This window comes from Salvelinus fontinalis, chromosome 7 (assembly GCF_029448725.1).
Source record: "Salvelinus fontinalis isolate EN_2023a chromosome 7, ASM2944872v1, whole genome shotgun sequence".
Classification (NCBI taxonomy): Eukaryota; Metazoa; Chordata; class Actinopteri; order Salmoniformes; family Salmonidae; genus Salvelinus; species Salvelinus fontinalis.
Window position 1 is genome coordinate 35,001,633 of NC_074671.1, and position 16,609 is coordinate 35,018,241.

A 16,609-nucleotide genomic window follows, 5' to 3' on the forward strand; every position below is an offset into this window, starting at 1 on the left:
ACAACACACAGTGTAACCCAGAGTGCTCAAAAAGCAGATGGGACAGAATAATATAAATACGCCGCTCAGCTCAATGTATAATAGAAATGACAACATTGATTTGGATGAGGAACAAAACACCTATTTATTGCCCCCATTCTAAATGTAATCCAAATTGTAAGTACAGTAACGGCTAAGTACAGGAAATCAGGGGGAAAACTACACCTCAAGCAAAATAGACATTTTTTACCACAAAAATAATGCAAGGACAAAAGTAATTCACACTAATATTTTGTGATTGAAATCTATCCTCAATGTTCAACCGTTTTTTACATGACACATCTACCTCATTTATCTATCCAATGGTAGTCTCTGATTGGTTTACTAATTACGTAGGTTTTATGATAATTGTCTAAATCGCACTCTAACATGAAACACTATAATCAAAATGGAACATTTAAAAAAAAGATTTTGCCAATTGCATAAATCTCTATGAGGCGCAGTGTAAAAAAATCTTTATTGAAATCAAAATGGAGTGCGCCGTTCCTCCCAGTGTCTTTGCTTACTAAAAAGAGCAGCATGAGAGACTTGTGCTCACTCAAGCTTCCTCTGCAAGCAGCCTGAACCAAACGCCAAGCTCCCTCTTGAACCCATTCAAATGCTTTTCGAAATGGATTCAAGAGGTGGTGGGGCTGTTTTCTAGTGCAACAAAACAAATAATGCATCTTGATTTAGTGAGACAAAAAGACTAGGTGCGACTTTGGTCTCAATGGGCCTTCCCCTGCTAAAATCAAAGGGAAATATGAATAGAAAATAAATAAGGCCAATATCAAAATAGGATGGTGAAGCTTCTTCTTTCAGGTGTATTTTTGTATGAGAATCAAAACATCAAAACAAGTGATAGTGGGAGGTAGGCCTAATAGTATACTAATACTAACCAAGTGCCGAGTCTGCCATTTTGTTGTTTCTCAAATTAATGAGTGGGCCTTTATCAGTACCAACTCAGTGGCCTTGTGGTTAGTGTCTGCCATGAGATTAGAAGGTTGGGAGTTTGATCCCTGGCCAAGTCATACCAAAGACTGTAAAAATAGGACCCGATGCATCACTGCTTGGCACTTAACTTTGCATTCAGTGGGTTAGCAAACCAGCACATGCTGCCAACAGACTTTGAAACCACTGTTGAGCCTGCAAGGCCAAGCGTTTGCAACTTCATATTAACATTTAAGTAAGTGCATGGAATGCAAAACTAAGTGGCATTATTAGAGGTATACATGTCTCCATTTAATGTAGGTATGAAAGTTCAAGCAGTAAGGCTGGTCTGAATGGATCGTCACTTCATAGAGTACAGAGCCAAAACAACAACAATTTTGTCACTGTCCCAATACTTTTGGAGCTCACTGTAGATAAATTATACCTGACCAATCGGAATCCACGCTTCCAAGATTGTTTTGATCACACGGACTGGGATATGTTTCCAGGTAGCTTCGAGAATAACATTGACGAATACACTGATACGGTGACTGAGTTTATCTGGAAGTGAATAGAAGATGTTGTACCCTCTGTGATTATTAAAACCTACCCTAAACAGAAAACGTGGAAAAATGGCAGCATTAGAATAAAACGGAAATCGCGAACCACCGCATTCAACCATGGCAAGGTGACAGGGAATATGTCAGAATCCAAAAAATGTAGTTATTCCCTCCGTAAGGCTATCAAACAGTATAGAGACAAAGTGGAGTCTCAATTTAACGAATCAGACACGAGACGTATGTGGCAGGGTCAATCAAGGACTATGAAGGGCAAACCAGCCACGTCGTGGACACTGACGTCTTGCTTCCGGACAAGCTTAACACACATTGTCACCAACGTGGCCTTCTTCTCCGTGGCCGACGTGAGTAAGTCATTTAAGCATGTTAACCCTCGTAAGGCTGCCAGCCCATACGACATCCCTAGCTGTGTCCTCTGAGCATGCACAGACCAGCTGGCTGGAGAGTTTACGGACATATTGAATCTCACTCTATCCCAGTCTGCTGTCCCAAATGCTTCAAGATGGCCACCATTGTTCCTGTACCCAAGAAAGCTAAGGTAACTGAACAAAATTACATAGCACTTACTTCTGTCATCATGAAGTGCTTTGAGAGACTAGTCAAGGATCATACAATCTCTACCTTACCCGCCACCCTAGACTCACTTCAAATTGCTTACCGCCCCAATAGATCCACAGACGATCCAATTGCCATCGCACTGCACACTGCCCTATCCCATCTGGACAAGAGGAATACCTATGTAAGAATGCTGTTCATTGACTATAGCTCAGCATTCAACACCATAACACCTCCAAGCTCATCAGCTTGAGGCTCTGGGTCTGAACCAAGCACTGTGCAACTGTGTCCTGGACATCCTGACGGGCCACCCCTAGGTGGTGAAGGTAGGAAATAACACCTCCACTTCGCTGATCCTCAACACTGGGACCAAACAAGGGTGCGTGCTGAGCCCCCTCCTGTACTCCCTGTTCACCCATGACTGCGTGGCTACACACGCCTCCAACTCAAATCATCAAGTTTGCAAAAGACTCAAAAGTAGTAGGCCTGATTACCAAAAATGACGAGACAGCCTACAGGGAGGAGATGAGGGCCCAGGGAGTGTGGTGCCAGAAAAATAACCTCTCACTCAACGTCAACAAAACAAAGGAGCTCATCGTGGACTTCAGGAAACAGCAGAGGGATCACCCCCCTATCTACATAGACAGGACCGCAGTGGAGAAGGTGGAAAGATTCAAGTTCCTTGGCGTACACATCACTGACAAACTGAATTCGTCCACCCAACCACACAGACAGGGTGGTGAAGAAGGTGCAACAGCGCCTCTTCAACCTCAGGAGGCTGAAGAACTTTGGCTTGTCACCTAAAACCCTCAAACTTCTACAGGTGCACAATTGAGAGCATCCTGTCGGGCTGTATCACCGCCTGGTACGGCAACTGCACCGCCCACAACCGGAGGGCTCTCCAGAGGGTGGTGCGGTCTGCACAACGCATCACATGGGAAAACTACCTGCCCTCCAGGACACATACAGCACCCGAAGTCACAAGAAGGTCAAAAAGATCATCAAGGGCAACAACCACCCGAGCCACTGCCTGTTCACCCAGCTATCATCCAGAAGGCCAGGTCAGTACAGGTGCATCAAAGCTGGGACCGAGAGACTGAAAAACAGCTTCTATCTCAAGGCCATCCAACTGTTATATGGCCATCACTAGCACATTCGAGGCTGCTGCCCAATATACATGGACTTGAAATCACTGGCCACTTTAATAATGTATCTTAGTCTATGACATTGCTCAACCAAATATTTACATTTGAAGTCGAAGGTTTACATGCACCTTAGCCAAATACATTTAAACTCAGTTTTTCACAATTCCTGACATTTAATCCTAGTAAAAAATCATTGTCTTAGGTCAGTTAGGATCACCACTTTATTTTAAGAATGTGAAATGTCAGAATAATAGTAAAGAGAATTATTTATTTCAGCTTTTATTTCTTTCATCACATTCAAAGGGGGTCAGAAGTTTACATACTTCAATTATTATTTGGTAGCATTGCCTTTAAATTGTTTAACTTGGGTCAAACGTTTTGGGTAGCTTCCCACAATAAGTTGGGTGAATTCTGGCCCATTCCTCCAGACAAAGCTGGTGTAACTGAGTCAGGTTTGTAGTCCTCCTTGCTTGCACACGCTTTTCAGAGCCCACAAATGTTCTATAGGATTGAGGTCAGGGCTTTGAGATGGCAACTCCAATACCTTGACTTTGTTGTCCTTAAGCCATTTTGACACAACTTTGAAAGTATGCTTGGGGTCATTGTCCATTTGGAAGAACCATTTACGACCAAGCCTTAACTTCCTGAATGATGTCTTGAGATGCTGCTTTAATATCTTCACATCATTTTCCAGCCTCATGATGCCATCTATTTTGTGAAGTGCACCAGTCCCTCTTGCAGCAAAGCACCACCACAACATGATGCTTCAACCCCTGTGCTTCACGGTTGGGATGGTGTTCCTCGGCTTGCAAGCTCCCCCTTTTTCCTCCAAACATAACGATGGTCATTATGGCCAAACAGTTCTATTTTTGTTTCATCAGACCAGAGGACATTTCTCCAAAAAGTACGATCTTTGTCGCAATGTGCAGTTGCAAACCATAGTCTGGCTTTTTTATGGCAGTTTTGGAGCAGATGCTTCTTCCTTGCTGAGCGGCCTTTCAGGTTATGTCGATATAGGACTCGTTTTACTGTGGATATAGATACTTTTGTACCTGCTTCCCCCAGCATCTTCACAAGGTCCTTTGCTGTTTTTCTGGCATTGATTTGCACCAAAGGACGTTCATCTCTAGGAGACAGAACTTGTCTCCTTCCTGGTCCCGTGGTGTTTATGCTTGCGTACATCTGTTTGTACAGATGAAAGTGGTACCTTCAGGAGTTTGGACATTACTCCCAAGGATGAACCAGACTTGTGGAGGACTACTATTTTTTATCTGAGGTCTTGGCTGATTTCTTTTGATTTTCCCATGATGTCAAGCAAAGAAGCACTGAGTTTGAAGGTAGGCCTTGAAATACATCCACAGGTACACCTCCAATTGACTTACATTATGTCAATTAACCCATCAGAAGCTTCTAATGCCATGACATCATTTTCTGGAATTTTCCAAGCTGTTTAAAAGGCACAGTCAACTTAGTGTATGTAAACTTCTGACCCACTGGAATTGTAATACAGTGAATTATAAGTGAAATAATCTGTCTGTAAACAATTGTTGGAAAAATTACTTGTGTCATGCACAAAGTAGATGTCCTAACCGACTTGCCAAAACTATAGTTTGTTAACAAGAAATGTGTGGAGTGGTTGAAAAACTAGTTTTAATGACTCCAAATTCAGTGCATGTAAACTTCCAACTTCAACTGTATATATTCTTAATTCGATTCCTTTACTTTAGACGTGTGTGTATTGTTGTGAAATTGTTCGATATTACTGCATTGTTTGCGGTAGAGACACAAGCATTTCGTTACACCTGCAATAACATCTGCTAAACACGTGTATGTGACCAATACATTTTATTTGGTATGAATGATGGTCGCATGAACAGGGTCCAAACAGGAACAGATTAATGAATGCACTAAGTGGTGAAGAAGGAATTGGCTTAAGTGAAAGGAGAAACATAAGTTAGTACAATGTTCAAAGTGTGGTGTTGTTGAACTCCCTGAGCCACATTGCCACAGTTAACATTGTTTTCAAAAAAATCCAAAACGGATATTATTGCAGTGCACAGTAACGAAAATGTGGGTTGAGCAGGGCCCTCTGCTCTACTGAAAAGTAATGGTGGTTAGAATCCAACTGGGAGTGACAGTTGAAACCAGCTTGGGGGCAGTCTGGTTTAGTGGCATGACACATCATAAACTTCAGTTGGGTTCCTAACCACATTATCTACTTCAATAACAGAATCTACTGTAAATCACACTAAATACTTTGTTGTGTCCTGTTTGGAAGGCTGGTGAGCTCATTCTTCAAATCTCCTCATAAGCACTTTCTCCCAGCCAAACTACTGAGCCATTTTCACTGAAGGGTTATCAAATTGAACAATTATGCAATTAAAACGTTCTTCCACGGCAGATATCAAACAATTGAAATTGTAGAAATGTGAAAACAAATATTCTGCACACCTGATTTTACCTCTGAAAATTAATTGTTAACATTTTGGTCTGAGACCAAGACCGGTCCTCCAGTATCTAATGTGCATGGAAAGTGGAGACCTCATAGAGCGTAAAAAAAAGTACGTTTTGGAGACACCGTCGCGCTAGCTAGCACTGATATTTGCAGTGGATAATTAATGCTAAATAAGTGAATTGTTTAGCCTCACAATTAGCTAAGATGCTTAGCTAGCTAGCTAAAATTGTTTACAGTTAGTTAGCAATCGTTTCTACACTCTTTTGCTTGGTACTGTAGCGCCTCCGTATCAATTAGAACCTGTCAAAAATGACGAGTGTATCCAGTTGTGTTGGCATGTGACCATTGTGTCACGAGGCCATGCATATCCACTTTCTATGCATATTGGAAACCGTCGCAACCGATCAAGCCAACGGTCTCAAAGACACAGGTAAAGCTACTGTATCCGACTGAAGGGAATAAATGAAGGAACCCTGGTTAAGTGGAAAGCACGCTAGTTGCACTGCACCTGATATGGAACGATGCTCTCATGGGCTGTTCCCCATCTTCTGGCTTCCTTCCCAGCATTGAGGTAATTTGCAGCAATGTGTGTGAGACAAGCCACCTGAGAGAGAGAGAGCGAGAGAGAGAGAGAGAGAGAGAGAGAGAGAGCGAGAGAAGGGGACAGTGAGAGCCAAGCTTTAAATCTATGACCTGTCAGCAAGCTCATTACACCCCGCTGCTTAGTGAGTCAAGTTAACTTTATACTTTCACAGCACTTTGTTGTGAAAACAAGCAACAGCTCCACCACGTCTTGCAACATGCTTCACCTCTATTGTTCCTTATCGATTTATCATTCACTAAATAGCAACTGTCTATTGCCAGCTGATATATATTAGATGTTTTGAAGGTTTTAAGCACTAAGAGTAGCATTTCAGTATCTCCTGTTGTGTCAATGGCAGACTCCCGGGGTGAGTTGACAATGCCCAGATGAAACCTCATATGAGAGGCTCTTTAGCTGAGACAATATTTAGCTATGTAAACACTGATGCTTTTAGAAGCTGTTGACGCAAATGTTTAAAGGAACATTCAGCGAGTTTGCCAAGATCAAAGCCCTGTAGTGATGATTTAATATCAGAAATGGGATGGAGGGTCTCCACACAGCATCTGCATTCTTCCTCTAAGCCCCATTCCAACTTCCACAGCAAGCCTGGCCTGGCACACAGCCATGCTTCGGGCCTATCCATCTCCAACAGCTTCTACATTCAGGTAATTGTCCACTGTTTGCACAATTTTTGGAACATACTGTCTCTCTTCGTGTTTAAATAACACCGGTCGACTTCTTGACCTCTATAGTTTGTTCTATATTAACGGACTCTCAACAAAGTCAAACAATCACACCTGAAAGTGTGTAAACATCTGTGTAAATTGGTAATAATAGCAAGATTGATGATGACAATAGTGGATGCCATATGAATAGCATTGCATGACAATTCAATCCCAACTTCTATTTAAGAATGTCTCAAGTCATTCTTTATACTGTGTCTTGTGTCGGGACTTCGTTCGGATGGGGGGGTGGTCATTCATGCCAAGTACCGCAAGACTACTCCACAGGACAAGAACCAAGTAGCAATTCCAATGCCTATCATTTGCTCCACACTGTTGCTTTTAGGCAGAAGAATAAATTACTGCACGCTTTTCAGACATCCATGACTTCGGCTCGGTTAATTTTCGACTTCTCCAAGCCATTCATTCTAACTCGTATTTATTTGAGCTACTTGCCTGCCAGGAGCTATCCTAATTTAGATTGGACGGGTATGAATTTCCCTGACAGAAACCACAAGCGGGCCATGATGACGATACCAAATGTAAAAAATGGTCTAAAGGGATTACTAAAGTCAAGTAGGTAAACTGGCAATGAGGACAACAGAAACAAGCCTTTAAAAAGCTGAGCTTGTGTCCCTCTGCGTGCCTGCGCTCCATTCTGATAGGTCAGTCTTAGTCCTTCACTGGTTCCAATTTTGGGCCGATTCCACTATCCGCTGGTGTGGTTCGAGTCCTGTAATTGTCCCATAAAGTGTAAGCCATAAAGAGTTCACCCTCACTGGGTGAAACAGAAATGTGGTCCCAGAACAGCAGTCACTCTCCCCGCCACTTAGGCCTGTCAGGGAGATCGCACGAGAGCTCTTCCAGAGCCAACTGTCCCTCTGCTCACATTGCATCCACATAGTTCAGCATCCTTGCATGACATGTTCCTACTTTATCATGGAGTTGGATTATTTGATGCATCCATCTATAGAAATAAAATAAAAACATGGTTGGAGAACAATATCAAATAAGTCTCGATTCTGTAACCTTAAGAATATGCTCAGATGTGTGTTCAAATGATTCTTAGAATGAAATATCCATATTGTGAACAGATTGTAGGCTGCATTGCCTTGGCACTGACATCTCCATATCATGAGAACTGTTTGCACTCAAAAGCCAATCCTGCAATCATGGTTACACATTTAATGTGTGTGTCTTTATTCCAAACCATGATTGTAAAAGGCTCATCCTTACATTAACCTCAGAGTATTAACAGATGTTATTTCAAAAGGATTTGTTTCTGAGTTTAAAGAACCACTTGATATTGTGACAAACAGTGGTAAACTGGTTGCAATGACGTCATGCTCAGGTTGAACAATGGTTGCATATTATTTGTTTTTTATTTTTAGGAAAACATCTTCTTCTCAACCACAAAATCAGTTAACAAACAGAAAATCACATAATTAAAAGATGTTATATGCCAACTTTAACCCGCTGGTTAATATGCACCAAACTGATAGCAAATTGCAGAAGTTTCTCATTTCAATTTGGAAATATACTATATGTAAATGCAAAAGTTATATAATGCATATATATTAAAAGGAGCTTTAAGTAATATTTTAGCCATAACTTAAATTGTTTTTTAAGACACTGCTTAGAACAACCTGAAATGTCTTAGTACTGCTTCTTACCTTCACATAATGATCCAAAATTGTATTGCTAACATTTTTGCTATCAAGAATGGGAACCAATCATAGTCACAGAAAAAGACTACTCACAGGAAAAAAAAGGTAATTTGCAGTATAACGCGGCGTTCTAAAACGTTCTCTCATGGATTTCTATTCCTTTGCTACTACTGGTATGTAATTGACAATTGGCGCTACATGCAGGTGGAAATGTTACATGTATAACCTTTAACTCACTGTCAGCTAATGACCATATTGGATGTTCTACATCAGGCAACCCATCACCACAGAAAAGACCAACTGCCAATGTGATAAAAAAAAAGTTACAACAAATACGTTGGATAATTATGCATCTGGCAACCCTTTTAGCCAAAGGATTGGGAATAAAAGGTCATCTGGATTGGCCATCCCTTTATGTTCGTTTGTGTCCAGCCACCATCAAATTGCTCAGAGGTTAGATGACTGTGGCCACAAGACATCAGTAGGAATGCACACTTGGACATGGAGGGGAGGGGTAATATATCCATCTCTGGCAGCCCAGGGGTCGACCACAGCAACCATGACCTAAAAGCCTCAGATGTGACGTTATGCATCGACCACAATCCACATACACACAACACCACTCCAGATATCAGAGGACTGCCTTGTTTGATTAGTGGGTCATTTAGAAATGTATGAAGGGTGGGAAAAAAACTTCCAAGGAAGAATTCCCTGACCCAAAACATAGGGATACAAACAATTGTATTATTGGAGCTACCTCCCAAAATCACTTCCTTTGTGTGAATTTGTATCATCCAAGGACACAGAGTCTGATCGGTTATTTCTGCAACATGGTCTGATACAATATAAAGGCTCACGAGTGAGAATTGGCAATACAAGTCAACTCTCTAACATAGATTCCTGGAAATAATCAAAGCCCCTACTGAACTATAACCAAATTGCAGGATTCAACAATCAGAGTCAAAATCAAAATGTTCTTCAGCAGGAAGAAATTGTTTAAATCTAAATGCAGCTTTGAACGTTGAAATGTACACTGTTGAAATGTAATAGTTCAAAACTAAATCTTTTTAAACAATAGCCCATTTTTTTGTATTTATAAAGCTGTTTTTATTACCTTTTATGCAGATGAGGCATACTGCAGTTTTTATACTGTGGGTAGATAGCCAATTTATGATTCTATGACATCTGATTGCGTGAAAGCTGCCCTCTCTAGCGCACATACATTAATCTGATACTTGCCTTTGATGTATATGTACCTCCTTATCTTGTACCTCAGAAGTATATCACGTGGAAAACCTACCGTTGATGTAGAGATGTACAGGGCCTTCAGAAAGTATTCACACCCCTTCACTTATTCCACATTGTTGTTACAGCCTGAATTCAGAATTGATTAAATGTATACTTTTTCTCAACCATCTACACACAATACCCCATAATGACGAAGTGAAAGAATGTTTTTATATATTCTTTGCAAATGTATTGAAAATGAAATACAGAAATCAAATTTACATAAATAAAGCACACCCCGGAGTCAATCCATGTTAGAATCACATTTGGCAGTGATTAGAGCTGTGAGTCTTTCTGGGTAAGTCTCTAAGAGCTGTACACATCTGGATTGTACACATCTGTACACATCTGATTTGCACATTATTATTTAAAGTAATTCTTCAAGCTCTGTCAAGTTGTTGTAGACCGCCATTTTAAAGTATTGCCATAGATTGTCAAGCCAATTTAAGTCAAACCTGTAACTAAGCCACTCAGGAACATTCAATGTCGTCTTGCTAAGCGAATCGAGTCTAGATTTGGAATTTTTTAAGGTTACTGTCCTGCTGAAAGGTGAATGTCTCCCAGTGTCTACTGGAAAGCAAACAACAAGGTTTTCCTCTACGATTTTGCCTGTACTTAGCTCTATTCTGTTTCTTTTCAACCCCCAAAAAACTCCCTAGTGCTTGCTGATGACATGCATACCCATAACATGCTGCAGCCACCACCATACTAGAAAATATTAAGAGTGGTACTCAGAGTGATGTGTTTCCCCCAAACATAACGCTTTATATTCAGGCCTCTAAGTCAATTTCTTTGCCACATTTTTTGCAGTTTTACTTTAGTGCCTTGTTTTAAAACAGGATGCATGTTTTGGAATATTTGTATTATGTACAGGCTTCATTTTCACTCTGTCATTTAGGTTAGTATTGTGGAGTAACTACAATGTTGATCCATCCTCAGTTTTATAACAGCCATTCAACTCTGTAACTGGTCTCATGGCGAAATCCATGAGCTGTTTCCTTCCTCTCTGGCAACTGAGTTAGGAAGGTGGCCTGTAGTGACTGGGTGTATTGATACAGCATCCAAAGTGTAATTAATAACATCACCATGCTCAAAGAGATATTTAATGTATTTTTATTTTTACCCATTGGCGAACATTGGAAAACCTCCCTGGTCTTTATGGTTGAATCTGTGTTTGAAATTCACTGCTTGACTGAGGGACCTTTAGGTTAATCGTAAGTGTGCGTACAGAGATGAAGTAGTCATTCAAAAATAATGTTAAACACTATTATTGAACAGAGATTGAGTCCATACAATTTATTATGCGACTAGCACATGTTTACAGCTGAACTTATTTAGGCTTGCCATAACAAAGGGGTTGAATGCTTGACTCAAGACATTTCAGAGTTTCATTTGTAATTAATATGTAATCATTTCTAAAAGCGTAATTGCACTTTGACATTATGGGGTATTGCAAGTAGGCCAATGACAAAATATCAATTTAATCTGTTTTTAATCCATTCCAGTCTGTAACACAACAAAATGTAGAAAAAGTAAAGGGGTGTGAATACTTTGAAGGCATTGTATGACTTAACAGTCCCTGGCCAAGTGATGTATGGTACGGAACAAGGACATCAGATCTGCTGTGAGAAAGGGGTGAATTTGGGTTAGTTCCCTAAGGACCCCTTAAATGTGTATTTTGGTTCAATCCAACCGCAATCTGCAGAAAACAGCCTCGCAAATATTTGTTGACCTTTACTTTTCACTCGACCTGCCACGATAAGACAATAGAAAAGGTTACACTGGAATGTTTCAGGTGTTGGTGGGAGGAAAATAGATATTTTTCACAAAGATGATATGATGTGCTCTCGTACTGTTCCAGGAGGACATTTATTTGTAAAGGCTTCAGTAAATCTCAAATGTCCTCTTCGCCTCGTAGTGCAAGTGACACCACTGGCATTCGAAGGATGGGGATCTTTAACTTCAGTGGGGCCTCCAGGGTACAGTAACCATAGCCATCAAAATGTGTAAAGACTGCTACAAAACGAATATCTACCGATACCCTGCAGCAATGTCAAGACAGTTGAATAATCAGTTCACTGATTGCCTGTCAGTTAAGCCTACATTAAATCAATCCATCTAGTGAAATTTTAAAAAGCACCAAGTTCTATTTAAACAAGGCCTGCTTCTTAGACCGATTACTCTGCATGCCGTATCAATGTACCCGAGTGGAGCTTAATTGTCACATGGGTCCCATGTTACGATGTGAGAGAAACGAGAGCACGACATAAACCATTCTCCTAAAGCAACAGTGTCATCCCTCAGATTAATACGCAGCCAAGGAGCCTAACATGATCCAGCTTTGAACTCGTCCTGTCTGAGAGAACACGGCAACATGCTGTCAGGAGAGACACAAGTGCCGGGCCGACATGTAAACGCGGACGTTCTTCACACTCCATTGATTTAAATGGAATTACGTTCTTGGCGCCGGAATGGTCTGGTCTCCGGCTCTCAACAGGAGACAGAATCTCTATTGATAGTCACTGAATCAGGTCTAGTGTATGCTGAGTGTTTTCAGATCTCAGGCATTGTGGCGACTGGGTCAAATGAACAGTCATCCTAACAGCAAAACCAAAGTTTTGCTCAGAAACTATAGGACCAGAAAGCTTGTGGGCACTAATAATACGGTGGAACAAAGGTTGTGCATGGCCAAATCTTATTGTGTAGCTGCTTAATGTTGCTTAATGTTGCTGCTGGCTGTGGGGAGAAACATACCATGTATTTTGTATAAAATATTCATAAAATATTATGGATTTATTTGCTACAAAATATTTGTTTCTTCAAAAAATACATCATAGCACATTTCCTAACTGAACAGTTAACAAACTAAAAGTTAAAAGCACCAACACTTTTTTTTTTTTTTGCATTGTAATTACAGAAAATGTCCATAACATTATTTCACTAACAGTGGAATGACAGTGTTTCACAGTATTACTTATCCGCCAGTGTTGTGGTTAGCTGTGATATTCGCCTATTAATTTCTCCCGCCGGAGCAGTATCGGTTGTAAAACTGAGAAAGCGTTCTGACTTTGTGGCTGTGTTATCTAGTGGAAATTGCTCATTTCCTGGTTGTTAAAATGTTAAAAATCTACACAGTTCGCTCAATTTCAGTTTGTGAGAAAACAAGCACTGAATAGTGTAGGTACCATCAAAATCGCTATGTGTAGCACCTTTGAGGACATCCGACACAGTTCAGAAAATAGAAAGTGTTGGGTCAGACTGAAGATGAAGCCGGAGGGGATGGCTGTCGTTTTATCGGCTTTTAACCAACCGTGCTATTTTGTTTGTTTTTTCACATTGTTTATAACTTATTTTGTACATTATGTTGCTGCTACTGTCTCTTATGACCGAAAATAGCTTCTGGACATCAGAACAGCAATTACTCACCTTCATTGGACAAAGAATTTTTCTTTAATGAGTCGACAAGAGGGATTTACAACAGACACCCGAACAGGCCCTCATCCCCGTCATTCGCAGGAGAAAGAGATGAAGGTATCGCGGAAGGAGATTGGGGTGCCTTGTGATGATCTGGCGATGAGTAGCTAATCTGCCGTTGCCATCAGTACTATTGGTACAATCGCTGAATAATAAAGTGGACGAACTACAAGCACATATATCCTACCAACAGGACATTAAAAACGGTAATATCTTATGTTTCACAGAGTTGTGGCTGAACGACGATATGAATAACATACAGCTGGCAGGTTATACACTATCGGCAGGATAAAACAGCTGGTGCACGATATCTAAGGAAGTCTCAAGGTTTTGCTTGCCTGAGGTAGAGTATCTCATGATAAGCTGTAGACCACACTATGTACCTAGAGAGTTCTCATCTATATTCTTCGTAGCGATCTATTTACCACCACAAACTGATGCTGGCACTAAGACCGCACTCAATGGACTGTATATGACCATAAGCAAACAGGAAAACGCTCATCCAGAGGCGGCGCTCCTAGTGGCCAGGGACTTGAATGCAGGGAAAATTAAATCCATTTTACATAACTTCTACCAGCATGTTAAATGTACAACCAGAGGGAAAATAATTCTAAACCACCTTTACTCCACATACAGAGACGCATACAAAGCTCTCCCTCGCCATCCATTTGGCAAATCTGACCATAATTCTATCCTCCTGATTCCTGCTTACAAGCAGGAAGCACCAGTGACTCGGTCAATAAAAAAGTGGTCAGATGAAGCAGATGCTAAGCTACAGGACTATTTTGCTAGCACAGACTGGAATATGGTCCGGGATTCTTCCGATGGCATTGAGGAGTACACCACATCAGTCATTGGCTTCATCAATAAGTGCATCGATGACGTCGTCCCCACAGTGACTGTACGTACTTCAACCAGTAGCCATGGATTACAGGCAACATCCACACTGAGCTAAAGGGTAGAGCTGCCGCTTTCAAGGAGCAGGACTCTAACCCGGAAGCTTATAAGACATCCCGCTATGCCCTCCGAAGGAGGTTAGAGCCCTGGCAGAGTGGTGCCAAGATAAATGCTTCTCTGTGGTGAAGGTGCAACAGAGACTGAAGAAATTCAGCATGGGCCCTCGGATCCTCAAGAAGTTCTACAGATGCACAATCGAGATCATCTCGACCGACTGCATCAATTCCTGGTACGGCAACTGCACCGCCCTCAACTGGAAGGCTCTACAGAGGGTGGTGAGGACGGCCTAATACATCAGTGAGGGTGAGCTGTCTGGCTTCCAGGACATCTACACCAGGCGAGGAAGGCCCAAAAGATCGACAAGGACTCCAGTCTTCCGAGCCACGGACTGTATCGGTGCATTGGGTCTCGGACCAACAGGCTCCAAGACAAATTCTACCACCAGGCCATCAGACTGCTGAACAACTAATCCTAGCTGTCTCCCTGCAGAGACCTGCACCTTAGAGACTATCTGCACTATCTGTCAAAAAAAATTAAATAATTAGATTAAGTATTCAACCCTGAGTCAATACATGTTAGAATCACCTTTGGCAGCGATTACAGCTGTGAGTCTTTCTGGGTATGTCTAAGAGCTTTCCACACCTGGATTGTGCAACATTTTCCCATTATTCTTTAAAGAATTCTTCAAGCGCCGTCCAATTGGTTATTGATCATTGCTAAACAACCATTTTTCAGGTCTTGACATAGATTTTCAATTGCCTTGCCAAATTGTTTGCAGTATTACTTTAGTGCCTTGTTGGATGTTTAGAATTGTTTTTATTCTCTGTCAATCAGGTAAGTATTGTGGAGTAACTACAGTGTTGTTGACCTATACTCAGTTTTCTCCTATCACAGCCATTACACTCTGCAACTGTTTTAAAGTCACCATTGGCCTCATGGTGAAATCCCTGAGTGGTTTCCTTCCTCTCCGGCAACTAAGTTAGGAAATACACCTATATATTTGTAGTACCAATAGGTGCCCTTATTTGCGAGGAATTGGAAAACCTCCCTGGTCTTTGTGGTTGAATCTGTGTTTGAAATTCACTGCTCGACTGAGAATCTTAAAGAGTATTGTATATGTGTGGGGTACAGAGATGAGGTAGTCATTCAAAAATCATGTTAAAAACACTTATTGCACACAGAGTAAGTCCATGCAAAACAAATCTAAATTTAAACCATTTTAAATTCAGGCTGTAACACAAAATGTGGAAAATGTCAAGGGGTGTGAATATTTTCTGAAGGCACTGTAAATACAGTTGATTATTTCCATGCATACTACCTCTACTGTTGTGTTTTTCCTTAAAAGCGCTGGTTGTCACGATTCAAATGTGCTATTTTCAGGGATCATGCCTGCGAAACTCACAGCTGTGCTTGCAATAATGCATATGAAACGGAAGAGTGTAGCGGACGTAACAATAGTAGTTTCATTTTGCTGGAATGTTCTCAGGCAGATTTATAGCTCTCAAAAAGAAAAACACACAAAATAATTTTGTAGAATTGAAACAAGATCACTTTCACAGAAGCCCTGAAACCAAAAGCCAAAAAGGAAATACAAATGTACTCTTGGAATTCTCATTTGAATGACTTGGTATCTCGTTTGAATAACTTAGTTAAAAATAGAATATATAATATAATTATAATATATAATAGATACTAAGTCATCTCGTTTGAACGACTTAATTGTTGTTTTGTCTAATAATAATTTTGTTATGCAGCTTGTCAAACCATGTAATGACTGCTGCAGCCATTAATTTACATATTCCACACACTGATATGATTATTCATCGACAGTTCTTTGATAGCCTAAAGCAAGGCTCCTTTGAATGGCAGTTTTTAAGTGGGAAAGTGGGGCAGAGCATAATTCGAACAGATTAAAAAATAAATTAAAAAACACCTGAATAACAAATTAGACCTAATTAGACAAAAGAACAATTAAGTTGTTCAAATGACTTAGTATTTCATTAGAACCAGATAGTCATTCGAACCAGATACTAAGCCGTTCAAGCGAGATACTAAGTCGTTCAAAAAAGATCATTCCAAGAGTAAGTTTATTAAATTTTTTTGCATTGGGCTTCAGGGCTTCTGTAACTTTCTCTTATTTTTATTCCACCTTTATATAACCACGTAGGCTAGTTGAGAACAAGTTCTCATTTACAACTGCGACCTGGCCAAGAAAGCGAAGCAGTGCGACAAAAAACA

The 16,609-nt window shown here is 40.7% G+C and overlaps 1 protein-coding gene across 2 annotated transcripts in view; it reads right to left on the bottom strand.

The window, feature by feature from the left end:
* sugct (succinyl-CoA:glutarate-CoA transferase) overlaps positions 1 to 16,609 on the bottom strand; it is a 171,918-nt gene that overhangs the window by 132,896 nt on the left and 22,413 nt on the right. For both annotated transcript variants that reach the window (XM_055929264.1, XM_055929265.1), the window contains one exon: positions 6,190 to 6,285. In XM_055929264.1, coding sequence (XP_055785239.1) covers positions 6,190 to 6,285 — 96 coding nt within the window. The remainder of the gene's footprint in view (positions 1 to 6,189; positions 6,286 to 16,609) is intronic.